A 21550-nucleotide genomic window follows, 5' to 3' on the forward strand; every position below is an offset into this window, starting at 1 on the left:
AACACGCTCGTGTGAGAGTGGAGTCACTCGTGCGTGTCAAAACTTGATGACGAGTAATAATGATGGGAGTTGCGGTAATCGCTTTTCTATCATCGAACTGAATTATTAACAGTAACATTGTTGTTGGACAGATATCCCACTTATGAAATGTACGTAGACCTAAGTCACTGCATTATAATTTCAGATGGGATAGGCCTAGGGATCCTTAGTTTGCCTAGCCTTAGTAGCCTAGTATAACTAGGCCTAGGCCTACCTATAAGCCGACCGGTCTGCATTGCAAGAGGAGGCCAAGGCGTTTGCCTACGTTTGTTTTATTGCTAGTCTAGGCTTAAGTGGCAGTCTAGTAAGTTCAACTGCCAAAATAATATGTGCTTGCTTTTTGGTAAAAGGTGTTCTCTTAGGCCTATAATTTCAGTTTTTAGTTTATTTATTACTTATATAATTAATTATAATTGGCCTAAAGACAGAAATACAGGTGTTTTAGGACATGATTTGAAGAGGGAAGTTATTGGCATCTAGGCTAGCCATATAATTAATTTCACAATTAGCTTGTAATTGGAAATTTCCTCTCATATGTAATTTCATACTTTAAATCTTATAATAAATTTAGTTTGTAAACCAACATAGTTTAGTGTCATTATGATTAACGCCATGGCTAGAGATACAGTATCATCATATTTCTACTTCAATTTGCTAAAGGTACGGTCATTGGCATTACATCACCATTACCTATGCACTAAAAAAAGAGGATTCTTATAGAAGTACTAGGCCTAGTACTGTTTAAATGGGCCTGCATCAAAAGTATATTCAACAAATTTGACACTATAATCACGATTGTGGAAACTAATTCTCTCGATCTGAATTCTGGCTGAACGAATGATGTTTACGATTGGGAGAATTACCATAACAGTGACGAAGTCTACGGAAAGTTGGGTAAATCAAGGAGGTATGGTTATGCATGAATATGTTGGTCAGATTGTAAAGCGTGGTAATTTCGAATATAAATATCAGCCCCGTAGCCAGGTTCTTCCAAGGGGGGGTTTTCTGGGCGTGAGGACCACAGTCAAGGCCCCGGTGGGGTCGGCGAAACCCCCAAAGCAAGAGGATTTTTGTGATTTATGGGTCTAAATAATGCTATAAATGCAGATATGTTTGAAAATGTCCGTGTCTGGGTGGGTCTTCAGTGCATTAGTTGGGTTGGAGGACTTATTTGGGAAATTTAAAGAGGGGGTTTCGCCAGAAAAGAAGGGGGTTTTCTAGAAAAGGGGGTTCTCCCGAACCATAAAACCCCCCTGGATACGGGCCTGAATGTAACCTAGACTTCTTGGACTAAATCTTGGGATGAGTTTTGGGGGTTGAGAACTTTACCACATGTGGACGAATTTGTTTATGACTGATATATGCCACCAGATCGATTTTTCACTATAGCAGGGCCAACGCCAAACAAAGTATCCAAGCCTAGGCCTTGCTCGGTCCGACGAATTACCCAAATGATGGGGAATTACCCAAGTGATACAGAATTACCCAAATGATACGGAATTACCTAAATGATAGGGAATAATAAAATCATAGCCCAGATGACCTGTTAATTCGTTTATACCAAACTAAAAATTGAATATGTTAGTAGACCCAGGCATACTGTATAGCAAATTGTTACATAATTATTATAATAATTTCTATTAACTGCCTTTATATAATGTATCTAATAGGCATATTTTTAATAGTATCATCATTTATTTATATTGTCACAATTGATTTGTGTATTTATTAATGTGTTTATTCAAGACTCAAAACACCAAAAACAAGGTAGCCATAAAAATACAATATAATAAGCAATATTATGTTTTTATTATTGCTACCATTATTATTATTATTATTATTATCCGTATTACTCGGCATATAATTTTTTTTTTATTTATTAGAATCTTAAGATACCTTTAATAAGCTTAGGTTCTTCACCAAGCGAAGAATTTAAGCAAGGCCTAGTAGCATATGCAGAGTTTGGTATAGGATTCAGTCCTTGTTTGAAAATGGCTATATATAGATAAATGACATGATCTTACTGAGTGGAACCATACGCCTGTTTATTGATGACAGTACTATAAGGAGTCCAGTACATCGTTCGCATTTCACCGCTTATCGTGGGTGATCTGCAATGCCAGTCTTGAAAGAGGATGTCACACACATTCTGGCTCTTCATTTACCGTACCTTTAGCAAATTGAAGTAGAGATATGGTACTGTATCGCTAGCCACGGCGTTTAATTAAATTCTGAAACAAGGATCTTGTCAATTAAAACATTTCCCCCCAAATGCTACATAGGCACACAATAGACAAGGTGGTAAACACTTAATGGTGATTAGTTCTACGAAATAGTTGTCGTGGCCGAATTTGTCTTCAATCACATCTTATTCAACAACCCACAACAAGATGCCTGAAACCTACAAAGATGGAGTGCTGCGAACCAGCTCAGGATCCAAGGGTGCTCTCAAGGAAAAGATCGTTCAGATATATGATGCATTTTTTCAGGTACAGTATGTGCATCCAACATCTTTTGTAGCCTTGGCAACATCATGCCAAGCTCTAACCTCTTAAATTTTCTAGTTGGGTTTTAGCATATTAAGCTGTCAAGCATTAGTGTAATAACCTGCAGTCATTCACACATGAACATTATTCAAAATTTGAATACCATATTTATTTGAATAAACATCCAGCTTTGAATAAACTTCCCTCTCAAATATACGCCCCCTCTAGAGCCGCACTTGGAATAAACACCTCCCTCAAGGCATTAAATTTTTCCACAAATAAACACTCCCATAAATGAAATTTAATGGAAGCAATATCATTCTCAACACATTCTATTAATTATTATTATTATTATTATTATTATTATTATTATTATTATTATTAGTATTATTATTATTATTATTATTATTATTATTATTATTGTTATTTTATAATGTTCTGCACCAGTGGAATTACATTTTCTCTAACCTTGTTAGGATCAATAAGTCATTATTTTTTCTTTCTTTATTAATATTTAACTAGGAAGTCCAACTCAGCAAGGCTGAGAGTCCTCTCACATAAAACTTAGAAAATCCACATTAAAATGGATAAAATGCAGTTCTTTCACGAACACAGAAAAAAATAACCACCAATAAGAATTAACAATTGAAGCTTTAGAAAATAAAAAGGCCTTAACATGTTTTTTAAAAGTAATCAAAGATTATCCACTTTTATATTACTGTAATGGGTAGAGTGTTCCAAATCTTGATCAATGCAATAACACATTTTGACGGTAAATTATGTGTTTTAGTTGTTGCAGGGGTGGGCTTAATTCCTCATTAGACAGGTCAAGCCCCCTGTAGTGTCAGCATATGATTTATCAGACAAAAAAAAGTACATAATTTTAATGATTTTTTTTTTTATATTTTAGGGTCAAGATCCTTCTAAAGGAGTTCCAAATTTCTGGGATGAGATGTTTTTATTAAAGGTATAGTAACAATAGTTACTGTATAATAGATTGCATTCAAAATTTGCAACTGATATCTTGGTGTTCTTATAAAATTCATGCCAAAATAGTTTTTCTGATCAATTATTTTTAATTAAAACTAAACTTGTTTAACGGTATATATGTCTATCTTAATATATTCACAAATTTAATTAAAATGTTGAATTTCTCTAAGAAAAAACTTAAGTTCCAATAATCTAATGACCTAACAAATCTGATGGCCGATAAGGATTCCTTATGAAGCATTGTAAACTCTTTCTCGGGATGTGTCCACATGAGTGAGTGAGTGACTACACAAATCAAAATAAGTATGTTTTTTGCTGATTTATACACTTTTTTACACTGAAAATTTCTAAATTGATTTTCAGCCAATTTGAAAGTATAGTCAAAGATTATAAACATTAAAAAATGCAGTACAAATGAAAACAGGCAGAAAGAACACTGCAAATGTTTGCTATTGCATTTTTTAAAATTAAATATAATTCCACAGAATGCAAGTTACAAAACCATAGAACTTGTTACACATTTTTATACTCTCTATATGATTTATATGTTTGGTTTCTTTTTATTAATATTCTCATTGTATTGCAGGCTAATGTGCAATATATAGAATCTGAGTTCGGAAAAATGAAGCCTGAGCAAGTGGTTGCATTGAAGGTAGGATAGATAAGATAAAAGCTTGGCTAGTGAAAACACCATAGCTCAGTTGGCTAAATCAGGGGTAGCCACTCTTTGTGTATTAAACCATGTGGATCTTCTCAGACTTTTGTTAGCTGTTTCAGTGCCATTGTTGCTTTCCATGTGTTTGAGGGCTGAAATGCTAGTTACAATAGCACATTATCTTTTGGGAAGAAATGTTGCTGTTGGTCCTGTCTGTAATATGGCCCATGTGCATGTTAATTAGGAATGTACACTCTAAAGAATAAAAGCAGCGGATCGTCACCTGATGTACTGCCTTATTCACCTCCAAAAGGACACCATCACTGGAAGTAGGTCTTCAGACTTCCAGGGTTAACCTTGATGTGTTTTACCCCAAAAAATATCAGTCAATCAATCAGTCATTTGAACTGCTTGTTTTCATAATTTTTAAGTTAAGCATAATTGGTGAAATGCATAAACTAGTTTGTGTGTTTATAGAGTACTACAGTGTTACATCACAATACCACGTGATACTATACTACTCAGTTGCTATCGTTGCAAAATGCGTTCAACCCGACGCCATTTGCGCCACTAACAAACCACTGATCCCAATTTCTAACATAATTATTAAGATGTTGTATCTTACTTTTTCTTTGTAAATTTTAATTGATGATTAAATGTGTGTTCAATAACTAATATAATGCGAGCTTTTGTGTTTTTAGTATTAAATGCCTATTCCCGAAAGACTATGCAGTCATTCAGGCGTAATGAACGGTAACCTATCTGTTGACAACAGAGTGCGCCACCTGGCGTCGTGACGACACGACTGTGGTACTCTATGATAATACATCAGGTAGGGCAAAACATCACTTCTATCTAATAGTTTATGTAAATATTAACTCTCATTGTTTGCTTTTGTTTAAGGAAAACATTAATAACCTTTTCTACCACTGTGTTGAGGCACTGAAGGAAGATTATCTGTTACGAATAGTCAATGCATTACAGGTTGGTTATATCTAGTAGTTCAATGGCATACTGTAAAACTTCGAATTGAAGCCCAGTGGGCTTAATCTCGAGAAGAAGCCCATCCCGAATTGAAGCCCCTTCTTTAGTTTGCAAAATTAGCCTCGAAAAGAAGCCCATGGTCTTCTTTTTAAGATAGCATAGGCTTCCTTTTTGAGATAGTACAGTACATACACTGTACATGAATTTCAAAGAAACAAAATAAATTAAAAACACGCTTGGTGTATACAGTAGTTTAGGTGGTTTAATGCTGTCACTCCATGATACATATTGATGTTAATGTGTTTATGTTTTGTATAATACTAAATCCCAAAATTTACAGCATTCATTTTTGAAAAGAAGCCCCACTTTACTTTGCAAATGTAGCCTCGAAAAGAAGCCCATCCAAAGTTTGCAAAAAAAAAAAAAAAAAAAGAAACCCATGGCTTCAATTCGAGGTTTTACAGTATCCAAGGGTGGCAAATGGGGTTATATTCACCTCCCTCACCCCAGTAGCTGCCAAAAAATCACAAGTGTAAAAACAATTAGATAAGAGATTATAATGGCTAAAATTCCAAAGCTTCCAGGGACCTCCACAGTATGTCAGGAAACACACCATTTTTGGCCAATTAGCGCACCCACCGCCATGAAAAATTGGAAAATTCAGAAAAAATAGTTTTCCTTTATTTTTATTACACCTGCCGATTTCTTGAAATCTCCAAAAAATAAGAAATGTTTATTTCTTCCTAATTATATAAATTGAAAGCGTTTAATTCATAATTTTCATAATTCATTAATTTTATTTTCCTCACACGAGATGGTAGTTAACAAAGGGAAATCGTCCCTGTACATGTGTCAACTACCATAGCGTACACTGTAAACAAGATGCAAAAACATTGTAGAAAAGCATAATAACAATAATAACAACAATAACATCATAATAAAAATAGTATATAAATAGTATTAATCATCCCATTACTACACTGTTTACATTCACGAAATAAAATTATTTTTTTATTTTCTCCTCTGTCTGGAGATTTGGCAAATCTATTTGCTAAATAAGAAAACAATTTTTTTTTCCATCCTCCTCTATCGATCTTTAAAAAAATAAGTTTGCGAAACAAGGTATAAAAAAGAGTGTCGCCTAAACATCATCAGTCAGAAACATTAGTGTTTACATGCAACTAGAGGGAGCACATGATGTGACTGCTGCATATTTAGTTTGACATAAAAACAGTATCTATAATTTGTCTTCTGTAATTTTGTTTTCTTAAATTTTCATGTTGCAGACACTATGTGCTCTTGTACGTGGGGTGCACAAGAAGCGTTTAGGAGATCACAGTTTTGATATCATCAATATTTTGATAGGCTTTGATTCGGCAGAAACACAAATGCAGGTGAGTGAATAAGGAGAGAAGGGGCAAGAAGTATAAATACATGTAGAGTGAATACAAATATTAAGAGAGGGTATTGACTGCTTCTTGTAGCCGTAAGTGTGTCAAAATGTCTCAAAACAACTCTTCTACTGCATGCCCCTCAATCTAACCCTTTTTAAATCCTCAGACTGCAAGATTTCAATATGTTTTCACCTAATCAACATGTTTCCTTTCAGGCTCTGATAATGCATCTGAATGGCTTCCTTACAGGTGAATACTCTGTAAGCTTGAAGAACCTTACTCTTCGACTTTTATTGGTTCTGGTCACGGTATGTAATCTTATGTTATCTTCCCTAATATATAAATGAGTCCCATTGATGCAGAATGCAGGGAAGTGGATGCATTAAAACTGATACCCTGTTCTTCTTTTTACTGTACCAATTCTTGTTACCTAATTTATGTTTTAACTATTTTTTTTCTCATTTTCCAACAGGTCACAGACAATGTCAGTCAGAATACAATTCTGGAGTATTTAATGATCAATAGTGTGTTTGAATCAATATTAAAAGTAAGTAGTAGAAAAAATTTATGTTTGCTCTATGTTTGTCGCTCTGTTCTTGCCTTTGTTTTTTACCTTCTTGTGTGGTCAACTTCAATATCACTTCCGTTTAATGAGGATGGGGTTGGGGTGTATTAGTGGTTGTGTATTGTTATTTGTTTATTATAGTTTGGATAATGTGGTAGGACTATAGAAATACAAGACCATTACCATCACATGTTTGTAAGCTTAAGATTAAACTATCATACAATAATAAGCACTTAGTATAGTAAATACTATGAATGAAGTATTTTAAAATTAGCACACAAAAATAATGTTTATATCTATATGTTCTCTAGATCCTTGCTGATCCAGCATCCAGACAGCATCATGGTTTTGACTCTGTACTCTTGCTTACCATTCTAGTCAACTACAGAAAACATGAGGTAAGATATATATTTATTACTATCATAAATATTGTTGTAACTATGTTTTATACTTAATCTTATTTTTACCATTGTTGTGGTTGTTATCGTCGTCAATGCTGCCTCAGTCATTGAATATTATACAGATTTTGTTAAGTTGCATTTGTTATTATTATTGTAATTTTATGGTTGTATTTTTACAGTATTATAATTATCATATATCAAACATGTATTATATTATTAATCAGTTAATATTATAATTAACTTTGTTTTTTATTATTAAATGTTTATTACTAATGTCATATACAATTTTTTATCAAAATTATTATTTTTCTTTCAGTCTGCTAATCCATATATCTTGAAGTTGTCAATACTAGACAATGAGCTTGCATTAACGGTGAGTAATAATAATTCTTACTATCAAGAATAATCAGGCCATATGCATCCCAGGTTCTTAATTAATTTGTTTAAAGGGGCAACACATTTTTTGAGTTGAGCTCACAGGCCAAAGGTAATATCTGAGTCATGAATCAACTCGTAAATGTTTTTTGCTAATTTCAAATTCTACTTTTTATTTTGCTACACAACAATATGAGGGTACTGCAAACATTAAAATCCTGTAAACTTTAAGTAAAGAAATCATATCAATATTCTGTTCAGACCATAGTACAGTAGTATTTCTCACAAATTAAAGAGAATGTTAAAACAATAAGAAATTGCATTCAGTGTATAACAAATGTTAGTAAAACATTAACAAAATTATAATATGTATACTTTAACGTTAAGTTACAATAATGTTAATACTTATAGTTAAATAGGTTAATTAACATTAATTAAATGAAGTATATTTAATGAAATAAGCCTTTTATGCTACCAATTCAATCATAACAGACGAGCAAATGTGGTGCTGCTTGCCGGAATATTAGCTGATGCAGGCAAATATGGGTATATATAGAATGACTAGAAAATAGCCAAAAGAGACTTACTGTTTTCTTTCCTCTATTTTGTATCTGAACCCAGATGCAAACCTTTTAAAATAATGTTTCTACAATTTATTTTTAGCATCATCAGTACTATTGCGAATGCATCAAGAAGCCAATCAGTCAATTGATTGGATAAGGCTTGTATATCATCGGCACACCTTGATGGTGTAATCTTACAAAAACAAGACAATAATTAATTTATATAGAGAAAACAAAAAAAGCAAAAATAAAAACAAATATATTTCTGACATATAAAGTATAATGAACATAAACTGATGAAAAACAAGTGTCGGATTATTTTTTTTTTTTACTTTTCGCTTGCAGGGTCTAGGCTGTGTGATCTCATCAGCATTAGCAGAATTCAACAGGTCAGTATCTGGCCCAAGAATTTATAATATCTGAACTCTATTTTAAATCCATCTTCACAAATTTTTACCCACTATTATATAATCCTTTCACTTATGACATCTTGATATTGACTAGAGTTTAGTAGCTTGGTGTTTAAAATCCTTGCTTTTTACTCCCAGGTTCCTTGTTCAATACCTGGGAAGGCACCAGATGCAGTCAGTTGCGATGTTATCGGTTGTGATCCAAAACCGACTCCCAATCGCAATCAACAAGCACATTCAGACCAAACCAGACACAAAAAACTTTATATTGAAACAGGATGTCAAGCGGTTCTAGGCCTCTGGTGGCTAGATCTAAGTTGACTGACCTCAGCCAATTAGTGCCTGTGGAATTTGTTGTGATTCGTTGCGATCGGGTTCCGTGGCAATTTGAAGTAATATAGATTGTATCACCCAATTGCAATGGCTAACAAATGTGATATTGATTACTTATCGACTGTGATTGGTGAGCTTTCACGCACGATTGTGAATTGCGATTGGGTGTGGTTGGGTGTCGCAGTTGAGTTACAACCGATTGCAATGCTAGTGTGAATAGGGTATAAGATTAATAAATATTAGCGGCTTACTCTAGGTAGAGCATCTTGTGTATATGTTTGTCTTGTGATTGTCACATGTTGCAAAGTGGCTAAGTTTGCTGTTTGGCATAATGTTGGCCCTTGAGACTACAATTGTTCTCATTTATGGCCAGTCAGTGGTAATAATAACACTGAAAAGCACCTAGTATCCTTTGGCAAAAAAATACAGTATAACTTTATACTGTATACGAACTCAACTATTGAATAGGGGTTTTCTGACTTTTGCCTTTATTTTTATGATGCTATTAAAATGTGATAATTAATGGAGAGTATGCTTCTATTAACAGGCAGTTTGGGGCAAGGGGTGAAGATGCTATATCTGGAGGGGGATGGTTCTCAGCTATTACTAATATGGTAGGTTCAGTGTATAATACAGTAACTATTACTTTTCTATTAATAATAATAATGTAACTAGAGCAGACGCTCAACAGAGTGCATACCTCCGCCAACATTGTTTGTGTTTTTTGATGACCTTATTACCCCAAAATGTCATTGGCAGTATCTAACACTTCTTTAAAGTTTATGGTCTATTTATTGTTCTTTGGATTTTATGTCACTTTGACCTTTAATATTTTTACCCCAAAATTTAATCACCTTTTCTGTAGACCAATAAGTATCAATCCAGTATTTAAACAAACACTTAATTAATTAAAGTAATTATTGTTATAGGTATATTAATAATAGTGTAGTTTTATATAGCGCACATATCCATCTAACATAAGATGCTCAGGGCACTTGATATGTGGACTAGGAACTCAATCAATGACTTTCTTCACCCCTAGGGGTCCCTTCGTGTCTGTGCTACCCGGTAACCCGGTACCAGCAACACTCTTTTCCACCACAGGGATATTGTAATTCTTTTTTTTTTTTTACAACAATTCTTGTCACTTAAAAATTGCATTATGTAAACATTTTTATTGAATAAAAAAAATGATCCTTCCGGATTCAGATAGGTGAGGTGCTTCACGTAACAAGTAGGGAGGTCAGCCCCTCTCATGCATGGTGCATGAAATACCTTTCATCATTATTCCATGATTATGGAAGGATCAACTTGTGCTTGAGCTCCATCAAATTTATAAACACTATTTTATGTTATATCATGGTGTCTAAATATTTGTATTTTGTTATAACAATAGTTAAGATATAAAAGCTAACAATTGATTTTATTGTTTTTATTTTGTGCTTAATGATCTTAATTTGAGCTTCCACAAATTACACAAGAATTTTAAAATGATAGAAAATGATTTCAACTGGGATTATGAATATTCATCAGTTTTGAAAATTGCGCCCTCTATTGTCAGATTTTCTGACACTTTGTATAATCATGGTATAATGATAATGATAATAATAATAATAATACACATACATATAATAGAGGTATCAATATGAAATACAATATTATTGTGCACTATACGTTTAATATTTTCATGTGCAATGCTTTTTTGATGTACTGTATTCACAAAGATGTTGCCAAATTTAAGTGTTTTTTCTAACATAGAATATTATCATAAATATTTATATAATAATTGTTTTTAAATAGGTTGGAAGTATGTTTGTTGCTGATTCAGATGGACTTCAAGCCATTGGGTATGGACTGTTTCAACCTTCAAATTATTCTTTAATTTATCATTCTGTTTTTTAAAACACATCTTAATTTACTCCTACCATCTTTTATTAATTTATTGCAATCTTTACAACTAATGTTGTTTAATTTAATGATGTTAGTTTTATATAGAACTTATCCAGATGCCTCTATGCACTTTACATTTTTGTTGGAGGATGACCCATCCAGTGTTGCTGATCTTCAATTTATCATTCTGTTTTTCGCTGTGTATATTTCAAATAAAACACATCTTAATTTACTCCTACCATCTTTTGTTTATTGCAGTCTTTACAACTTATATTGTTTAATTTTAAAGAACTTATCCAGATGCCTCTATGCACTTTACATTTTTGTTAAATTGACCTTAAAATAAATGATCCATCCAATATTGCTGATCAAAATGGAAATTTGGTGTGGTGAGGAACGTGTTTGCCTTCCAGTCCCAGGGTCTTTTGTCATCCTGTCCTTAATCTAATGATTAACTAAACAACTCCACTTTGTGAGTCTTTCAACAGGCGTTTATAGTATTCCGTGGTACTGCAGCTAGTAATCAGCAGCTAATTAAATCCTATCTTGAAAAATCTTGAAAAATAACTCTTTAATGCAATATAGTATTTGCCTTCCTATCACAGAGTCTGTGTTCAAATCCTTTGACACCAAGATTTTTCTAACCAATAAAAAGCAACTCCACTTTCTAAGCCCTGTAACCAGACTTGTTTAAGTGCATACTCAGTTCGGCCTGGGGAGTATTCCATCATACTGTAGCTGGCAATTAGCACCCCACCTAAACTCCTGGCTATTATTAATATGGAAATGTATATGTGGTCCTTGTTAAAAATTTAGATCAGGACCATGGAGACTTGCTGTAGCCACATAGCAGTGCCTGTCATGCTCAGTACCAATATTCCCATTTCATATAATTTTCCCTTTTATTTTACAGCAAGGATACCAATCTTTCTATATTATTAACTCTCTATGAAGCCGTACACCTCAATAGGAATTTCATCACAGTTTTATCACATGTAAGTTTTCAATATTCCTTATTTCCTTAAATATAAATTTTTCTTAAAAATGATACAGGAGAATTATAAAGCGCTCATGTCACCCCTATTCAAGAAAGTTAAAAGTATGAAAACATGCAAATTAATAGAACCATTTAAAACAGTTATATTACATGAGCCATATATAGGTAGAGCCTCATTCTGTGTATGTGGCCACATGTATACACTGCCCCACCATGACAAAAGGAAGTAACTGACAATTTTTCAAAAACGAGTTTTTTTCAAGTCACTATCAAAGAACTAATAATTTGAAACATATTGATATATTTGAGTATGTTCAAATCCCACTCATTAACAAGTAATCAGCAACACAAAAAGGAAGTAAGAGACTAAAAATACAGCAAAAACCACCAGAAAAGGAAGCAGGGGACAAAATCAACATGCTCCATATTCCTTAATTACTCAGAGCAGTGCAAACATCATTGCTTCCTTTTGTCATGGTGGGGCAGTACAGATACTTCACATAAGCTGGTATGCTTGTCTCCAGTAGTTTCCACTTTACAAGACAATTCATTAAATATTCATGTTTTTTTAAAGCACATTTAATTTTTTTTTTTTTTTTTGGTTTAATTATTTTTTATCTTTTTGTGTTTTTAGAATCATGCTGAATTGGATTCCCGATCAGAAAAGCCGACATCAGCCTCTTCACCTGCCGTTCCTGGTCTCCACCCAATCGACACAGCACAAATCAATGAAACTCCAACCAATATTCTAGCTACATTCTTTAGTTATTGTTCTATCATTATGCAAGACACAAAAGGTATCTAAATTCTATATATTTAATCTTTTACCTTAGTAAACATTTACATGGATCACCATAGATTTGTTTCAAAATATAGTTTCTTTTGTTACCTACCACACCTATCAGCACCTTATTAATGAAAGATTTCCGTGGCTCATTGAAACCAAACCTGCTATTCCATTAAAATGATAATTAACTTCACCAGTTAAATGTTAAAGTGCTTTAGATCCAACGCTCCACTCCACCCCTCCCCTCCTGACCCTGCAATGGCTTTTCCCCTGGATGTCACCAGTGTACTTAATACTCCCTCCCCCTTTAAGGAATGCTTTTTACAGGCCTGCACCAGGATCAGTGTTACCGGTAGAACATTGTTACATTTATACACTGTCTTTCACTTTGTGTCCTGTTTGTTATTGTCACATTAACAAATGCAAATTGTGTCTGACTAACGAATTCACAATATTAATTTTGAACACTTAATTATCTCCCATGTGCTTGATCCTTGCAGATAATGAACGATTAAACCATGCTCGACTATGTCTCACCATCCTAAATTGTATTGCAGAGGTTAGTTGACTTGTAATCTTGTCTTACAATTTTGGTATTCAGTTATTATTAAATAATTTTGATGATAATTGATAATGATAATGTGATATTGATAATTTTATGTAGTAATAATGATAATACAACCAGTGATGATGGTGGTGATATTAATAAATGAAGATGATTATGAAGGTAACGATCATAATAAATGATGATGATGATGACGATAGTGATAAACTATTAAAAGATATTATATAAGAACAGTAATATTAATTTTGATAATAGTGGTGATAATTTTAATCTTGATGACGATAATACTGAACAAAAATAATAATATATGAAGATGATTATGAAAATAGCAATCATAATAAATGATGATGATGATGACGATAGTGATAAACTATCAAAGATATTATATAAGAACAGTAATATTAATTTTGATAATAGTGGTGATAATGTTAATCTTGATGACGATAATACTGAACAAAAATAATAATAAATGAAGATGATTATAAAAATAGCGATCATAATAAATGATGATGATGGTGATAAATTATTAAAGATATTATATAAGAACAATAATATTAATTTTGATAATAGTGGTGATAATGATAATTTTGATGACAATAATACTGAAAAAAAATAGTGACGTTGGGTGAGTCTAAACGTTTTCAATATATCCTTCACAACAAAGAAAAAATCAACAAAATAAAAATAGTGACAATGTTATTGACAATGATGATAATAACAATGATAATAATAACGAAAATTCATAATACTTTCAATGGAAGGTAAATGTTCTGTGTTTAATTTTTTAAGGACCAGTATGCAAATTCATTCCTGCATGATGCTAACTTGACTTTTAAAGTGCACCTTCATAAAGTGCGTATGAGACATCGGAAACCTTTAGCAGAAAGGGATATGCCGTCACGGCCATTGGCGTGTGCTCTTCTTGGTAAGTTACTTCATCATTCATCATTAACTATGTTTTAATGATAAAAACGATTTTTTTTTTATTGGATTTGGACATCATTTTAAGCAGACACTAACATGTTGAATGCCAGACTTTTTTTTTTAGGTTCCATCAGTGTACCACAACAAGTATACATGTACAAACATACTTTTTTTGAAATTCAAAATGATCAAAATGGTGTGTTAAATTGGCAGGAAAATATTAGGAGTATACCCTACAATGGTAAAACGTCTATTCTGTAAACTGCATGGTGGCATTAGAATAGCAAATTTAACTCTGGCGACCCACTGGTGTATCGCGACCCACGGTTTACGGAGTGAATTAATCTACACCACCAAGCTACAGCATCACTCATTTTGGGTTTAACATAAAAGGTTATTTTTATTACTTTACTTAACATTGAATATTTCATTTTTTTTTTTTTTCAGATTTAATGGTGGAGTTTGTAATGAGTCATATGATGAAGAACTTTCCAGACGAGTTGTATGTGTGAGTATAAATCATTGTGGGTGCACACTTAAAAGATTGCTTTCTGTGTGTGGAGTAAAAAAAAATTAGCAATAAAATTAAATATTGGAAAGATTATTTTTATTGATTAAAAATTAGTACAAGAAATTCCTTAACAAATAAAAAGTGCATAAATAATACTTTTTCTATAAAAAGTGAAGTTGACTGGTAATCAAATTAACTTATTTGATATATTTATTATAAATATTATATATAAGAAGTATTAGTTATTAATATTATATTTTTTATTGTATTTTTAAATAAGCAATTCATTGCTTTAATTGGACTTTTCATAGAGAATTTTTTCAGTTAACACCACATACAGTATGTATGGTATTGCATTACACCCAGGGACATGAACTATAAGTATACACCATTTTTGCGAAATTTGAAATGAAAATTTCCGATAACCTGGCAACTACCACTGAAGGACTTTCGGAGGCCTAGCATTTTGCTCTGCATACTCACTATCATGGATTAAATCAACGAAACAAAACAAATTACTTACAAGTACAAATATTTTAAAACACGAAATTAAAGACAAGTTAAAGTCTTAAAAAGCTATTTCCAATGTTTACATATACAGTAAGTACAGTAATTAGCAAGATCATATCTGCTGTCTACTGCTGCTATAGCAAAGATCTAGCAGCGATATCCGCTGCGCGGTGCTGTATTTGTAACTAGCCGGCTGCTCAGGCTAGGCCACTGGAAGTCTCCCAGTGAGTTGCAAGATGTTGGCGGCACTGTTTCAAAATAAATCCCATGAAAATGTCTATACAGTGGCATATCTTTGTATTCTCCCCTCCATTGGAAATTTGCTGGGAAAATAAATACCCCTTGCTTAGTAATTGAGCACCTTCACTTAATCTTTTCACTCCCCATCAGTGGACATAAAAAAAACAGTTGTATTTATTATTAAAGAAAATATGTAATTTTTCAGAAAATGTCTTGGTATCATTCATCGAATTATGTGCTATCAGAAAAAATGCAGAGTACGTCTGCATTACTGCTGGAAAGATCTGTGGACAGGTATGCATGTCTTCCTAATTTGATTTAAGAAAAATTAATTATAGTATTAAATTATAAATATGATACTTATAGTTAGTATTATAATGTTCAGCATGAAAGATAGGACAATTAAACGTAGGATTTATTTGTGGGAATGTCTGATTTAATTACTTGGAAGCCATAGAAAATTGAATCTTGTGGCTGGCCAAGAGAGGCTTGGTTCAGAATAAAGATTAATAGAAAGAGAACACTGTTGAGACTAATAATGAGGAATATGTGCATTTGTTGTACACCAATATCTATCCATAGTGATTATGAAAGCAACAGGCACCCACAGTGTAGTGCTAGTACCAACATATAACAAGTACATTGCTATGTCCGTATGCATGTTTTCATGTGAAGGTTATTCGTGGAGCCAAACCATCAGACTCCATTTAAAACCGGGCCCTAGCTAGGATAAAACTTGGTTTCTTCGGCTTAAGAAATAGGAATAACTCTTCCCGGCTAACTAATCAAAAAGAGATGTCACAGAGGACGTACAGATTGATTTATTTGATTGAGCAATTTTTTTTTTTTATGTTTTTTTTTTAGCTCTGATTAGCCTGCTAAAATACTTGCTATCCAATGAACAGACATTGATGGCTCAATTTGATGTGTTTGAGGTCGCTATTCAAGTGGTGAACATCTTTAATCTGTTCATCACCTATGGTGACACGTTCTTGCCTAATCCAACCAGTTACGATGACCTGTATTATGAAGTCATAAGAATGCATCAAATCTTTGATCACTTGTATTCCATGGGTAAGTCAAGTACAAGACACAAGAAGGTCATTTTTGTTAAAATGTTAAACTGTCAATCAATAATCTGTACAGTACTAAATTACACTTTATCTTTTGAACTTGAACCCTATCTTCTTAACCTACACCATAGATAAAAAAAAAAAAAAATAATAATAATAATTTTTAAGCTTTTAGAAATTTAATTTGTCATTTTTTGTATCTAATATATAAACGGTGACTTTTTCAACTTACCTTTTTTTTCATCCAATTTGTATAAAGCTAATTTAATAAATTCCTCATTTATAGATTTGTATCTACCCATTAATTTTCACTGTACATTTAAATTGTAATTCAGCCTGTGCTGCTATTTTTGAAGATTTTATATGTGAATGAATAAAAGATACCAGTCAATAATAAATAAAAAATGTATTGTTATTATTGTTATCATTTTTTATGGATGAAGCAATGCAATTTCCGGAAATAAATAAAGGAATAAAATTTAAATCTTTTGTCCTGTTAAAACTTTTTATTCCTATTTCTGCATACCCAAATATTGTTTCTTTTGATACATAATTCTTCCTAGTTACCACTTCCTATGTAATGCTGGAATAAAATTTAGGGAGTGGAGTTGTTTTAATCTTAATACAAAATTGTGCAATTTTATGGCATTTGAACCACATCACTGGGAATAAACTCTGCCACAGACTACAGCTCCATTTAATTTGTTAATATTATGTCTTTTTAGCTCTTCGACATTCAACCAATAATGGTGAATACAGAGACACAGCAAACAAACTCACAGGAAGCCTAATAAATATAAGGTACATGTTTTGAACTTCTTTTCTTAACAGAATTTTCCATTAAGAATGCTGCTACTAGAGCTACTTAAGATTAGGATAAAAAATAAATAAAAAAGAAAAACTTAGCAGAATCAATGCCAAGGTAGGGCAAAGCTAGATTACATCGGCTGACAATTTCCTAGAAACCACATGGTGACAAAGGCTTTTGCAGCTGATTTTTTTCAACAAAATTTACGCAGATTGTCATCTCATCGTAAAGTGCTCAGATTCACTCAGCATGGTGTGTACTCAGTTTAGTAGCATTGGGTCTGACCTGTCAAGTCTCACACATTTTGCAAGAGTCTCACGCATCTAACTTCGACCTTACGCCCTCACACGAGGCCTATGTATTCTCACACATTCCAGAATTTCTTCAAATTATATTTTTTTAATGTGCTATTTTCTCAAAACAAGCATACAACATGTACAAACACGACTATCGGCACTGGCGATCCTGTAGCGATCATTGCGGTGTTCAACCCTCGACAGGTCTGCTGGGTGTAGAGGCCTTGTACCCACTATGTATGCACACCAGGTGGAGTAGAATCTTTAACTTGAATTTATATGTCTAAAATTTTATGTCATCATCGTTTTAATTTTTTGGGCAGATGAAACCATTTGGTGATAGGAACTTGTTCCTCCTTCTCCTGTTTTATTGGAGGAAATAAATATATTATATTATACTGAAAGGTGTCATTTCATTGTTGGTTGCTATTGTACATGTTTGACATTATTTTTTTTTTCTAGAGCAATCATCAATCATTTTACTCCAAAGATTGACTCATGGTCAGCCTCCAATAACTTAACTACATTAACTGAAGAACAGGTAAACTTGCGCTTTTAAAAATGACAATGTTTGTGTGTTAGATTCACTTGTAATTATGAACAATGTACTTGTTACAGGTGTCCCAAGTTGAAAGAAGTTATTTCCAGGGGATCTGTGGTGGCGGGGCGAGGGTTGGGGGAGGCAGAAGGGTCTACAGCACCTCAGCATCACCATGGTTGGTGCTTACGCAGGAAAATTTGTAATCAGGCCAAAAAGAAAAATGACTGTAAATTTTATGAAATCAAGGGTCAGCATTTTAGATTTTTTTTTATGAGCAAATAAGGCTGAAATAGCCTTGGCTTAGCCTATTTTTCCTACCGACCTACCAATTTTTTTGGATTTCCCAAAACGTGGCCAGCACAATTTTTTTTTTTTTACCTTATGGTACCTGCTCACCTGCTCTAGATGGTTGGAAATGGCCCTGCCAGACTTAAATTTGAATATAATTTTCTTTTCTACCTCTTTGAAAAATAATTATTTTGAAATATTTAGGGACCCCGGGCCGGCTCTCCAAGTCTCGTCATGTCACTGATCTGGTTAATGAGCTTTCTTAACATCTTAACGCATTTTATTTTATCAGGCTGCACATAGTGATACCCATCGGCACTTACTTTCATGAGAAAATTGATAACGGAGTAAAAACATGCACAATTATGAATTCCCAGAGATGGGTTAATTTCCGAGAGATTTTTTTTCCACACTCCTGCAGCTTTTGTCTCTAGATTAATAAAGATACAAGACATTTATTAATTTGGAACCACAGAAAAATGGTCTTTAATTGGAGGTGGTCTTTACTTGGAGGGGTCCTCATTTTGAGGGATATCTATATTGTTATACTATATTATTTTTTAATATTTGGAACGCATTACCTGACACTGTTCGCGAGTCTCCATCTATTTCCGTGTTTAAGACGAGGCTTAAGACCCACCTGTTTTGCTCTTTTAAATCTGTTTTCCTTTTCTGCTCTTTCTTTCTGGATAGGATAGTCAGATGCCAGTGTCACTAGAGCTCTTTTGAATCATATTCCAGCGAGCCCTATTCATTTGGGCCTCAAAGTGCTGGAGAACAAAGCAGTGACACTGGTTCCTCCTGCTGTCTTCCCTTTGTTTCTTCGGTTGTTTGCTTTTGTTAGTCTTAGGATATTTCTCGGTTTTTAATTTTCTACTTCCAAGACTTTGCATTTCAAGCGCATAGAGACATATTGTAATATGCGCTTAATAAATGTACAGCCATTACCATATTATTTTTATATACATACATATATGTCATATATTCTATTTTTTATGTTTGTAGCACCTTTCTTTTCGGCTATGACATGCTTCTTTTCTCCTGGACATTGGATACCGAATCAATCATATGCAACATGTAACCTCCAACACTGGGGAGTGCTCTTAATTATGCATGAATTGACCAATTTCCAGTTTCTTTCCAAAACTTTCACCTCCTACCTGGTACCAATTTATACTCTTGGGTGACGAGAGGCAAATGCAGAGGAAGTGTTTTGCCCAAGTATGCAAGCAACTTAAACAGCATCACTCGAACCCACAGCCTTAATTGAAAATCCAATGCCATACCGCTGTGCCAGACGTGACACGGCTGGTCGTTATAGTGTTATTTTTCTCTCATATACATGCATGCATACATGAGGCAAAAGTCCCCGTTAGCAGAAATGGTCCATAGTGAGCTGTCTGATAGTTGAGAGTGAGCTGTCAAATGGTCCAGAGGGAGCTGTTAACAGCTCCATAAACTTAACTTTAATTGGTTTTAAGAATGTGCATTTGGAGTTAACAAGAGAGTCCTGGCCAGCAACTATAGCCATTGGAATGTAAACAAGAAACTCATTACAATCACTCACTTCATCTCATGGGCTTCAGTGGCAATAAATAATTTAAGAACCCATCGCTATTCAACAAACCAGCAGGATTTATAACCCGGGTTTTCTCCAAAAGCCAGGTGCCATGGACCAGTTCTGTTAACGGCCAAAAATGCAGCATGACATACATATATATGGTAGATTATATCGTATAGACTATTCTCATTAAATATTTATTTTTCCAATTCTTAATAGGTTTTGAATGTTGTTCGTGGGAACTATGAAACTTTGACTTTGAAACTCCAGGACAGTCTGGACCAATTTGAACGTTACTCCGAGAAGCCAAAAGAAATTGCTTTCTTTACTCAAATGGTGAGTCTCTACCTGCACGCTATTATTTAGTTTTAACTTGAAATACATTATATTTTCCTTTCATGGGAACCAACCAATATGAGGCCACTATGAGGTTTGTTACATGTGATTTTTAATGAAATATTCATCTCAATTATGTGCTTTTGAATAATGCCTTTTCGCGCCGCACATTTAGGCTGCTACAATCAAGAGGAAACAGTCATTAAGAAACAGTACGTAGCGGTAACATTTACGATGAAGAAATGGGAATTCCAAACTAAGCAATGCGCATGTGGCAGTTTTTTAACTTTTTATCAGTAGAATTGTGATTGTAATATTGTATTTTAATCATTTTTAATCTTCTATTTTACTATGTCAATTTTGGTACACTTGATTTATTATATAATATAATTATCATTATTAATATACTGTGTTGCTATTAATATATAATTATCGTTATGATCATTAATATAATTATCACATAAGCAGTGCAGTATAGTTTTCATTATAATATTATAATATATAATTTATTATTATACTGTATATAAATAATTATTAATATATAGTATTATTAACATTATCATTACAGTATTAACATATTACCGTTAATATATAATTATCATATTAGTATATTGTTTTTAATACATTTGTAATATAAATATCATTAATAATACATTATTTTCAAAAACAACACAACAGATCGTATCTTCATCATAGGCAAAGCCTGTATTTAATCAAATAAGTTATGGCCTTAACGGCCCCAATAAGACATGTTTCGGCAGTCCACTACCATCGTCAGTTCATGATTATCTATTGCACGCAGGCAATCATTGATATAGGGGAGTAAAAATTCAATGTATGCAAGCTAAAAAATTTTTATGTGGAATGAACCGTGACAGTACTACAAAGCAAGATATAAATAAAGATAAGATCAGAGTGCAGTATTTTAAATGCCACTAAGGGGAGAATGGAATGAATTTAGAATGACAAAGATAAATTAACATGAAAAAGCTGTTTGTTCAGTGAGGGCTGCTCCCACTGAATATGCA

General features: G+C 33.2%; 1 protein-coding gene and 1 non-coding gene across 2 annotated transcripts in view; one reads left to right on the forward strand and one right to left on the reverse strand.

Moving 5' to 3' along the window:
- LOC117102269 (armadillo-like helical domain-containing protein 3) overlaps positions 1–21550 on the forward strand; it is a 23137-nt gene continuing 1587 nt past the window's right edge. The window contains exons 1-23 of the mRNA XM_033242497.1: positions 1–149; positions 2322–2528; positions 3436–3492; positions 4102–4167; positions 5074–5154; positions 6441–6548; positions 6764–6856; positions 7021–7095; positions 7425–7511; positions 7831–7887; positions 8798–8841; positions 9743–9809; positions 10996–11042; positions 11999–12080; positions 12717–12879; positions 13370–13428; positions 14224–14359; positions 14806–14866; positions 15825–15913; positions 16484–16693; positions 17418–17493; positions 18259–18337; positions 20406–20522. Of these exons, the coding sequence (XP_033098388.1) occupies positions 2430–2528; positions 3436–3492; positions 4102–4167; positions 5074–5154; positions 6441–6548; positions 6764–6856; positions 7021–7095; positions 7425–7511; positions 7831–7887; positions 8798–8841; positions 9743–9809; positions 10996–11042; positions 11999–12080; positions 12717–12879; positions 13370–13428; positions 14224–14359; positions 14806–14866; positions 15825–15913; positions 16484–16693; positions 17418–17493; positions 18259–18337; positions 20406–20522 (1953 nt within the window). The 5' untranslated portion in view covers positions 1–149; positions 2322–2429. The remainder of the gene's footprint in view (positions 150–2321; positions 2529–3435; positions 3493–4101; positions 4168–5073; positions 5155–6440; positions 6549–6763; positions 6857–7020; positions 7096–7424; positions 7512–7830; positions 7888–8797; positions 8842–9742; positions 9810–10995; positions 11043–11998; positions 12081–12716; positions 12880–13369; positions 13429–14223; positions 14360–14805; positions 14867–15824; positions 15914–16483; positions 16694–17417; positions 17494–18258; positions 18338–20405; positions 20523–21550) is intronic.
- Positions 10399–10502, reverse strand: LOC117102306. The gene has a single exon (XR_004444390.1). It is a non-coding gene; the product is annotated as a small nucleolar RNA U13 (small nucleolar RNA).

Source organism: Anneissia japonica, unplaced genomic scaffold (assembly GCF_011630105.1).
Source record: "Anneissia japonica isolate Jap-2015-1 unplaced genomic scaffold, ASM1163010v1 scaffold165_len1371125_cov188, whole genome shotgun sequence".
In the NCBI taxonomy this organism is placed as follows: domain Eukaryota; kingdom Metazoa; phylum Echinodermata; class Crinoidea; order Comatulida; family Comatulidae; genus Anneissia; species Anneissia japonica.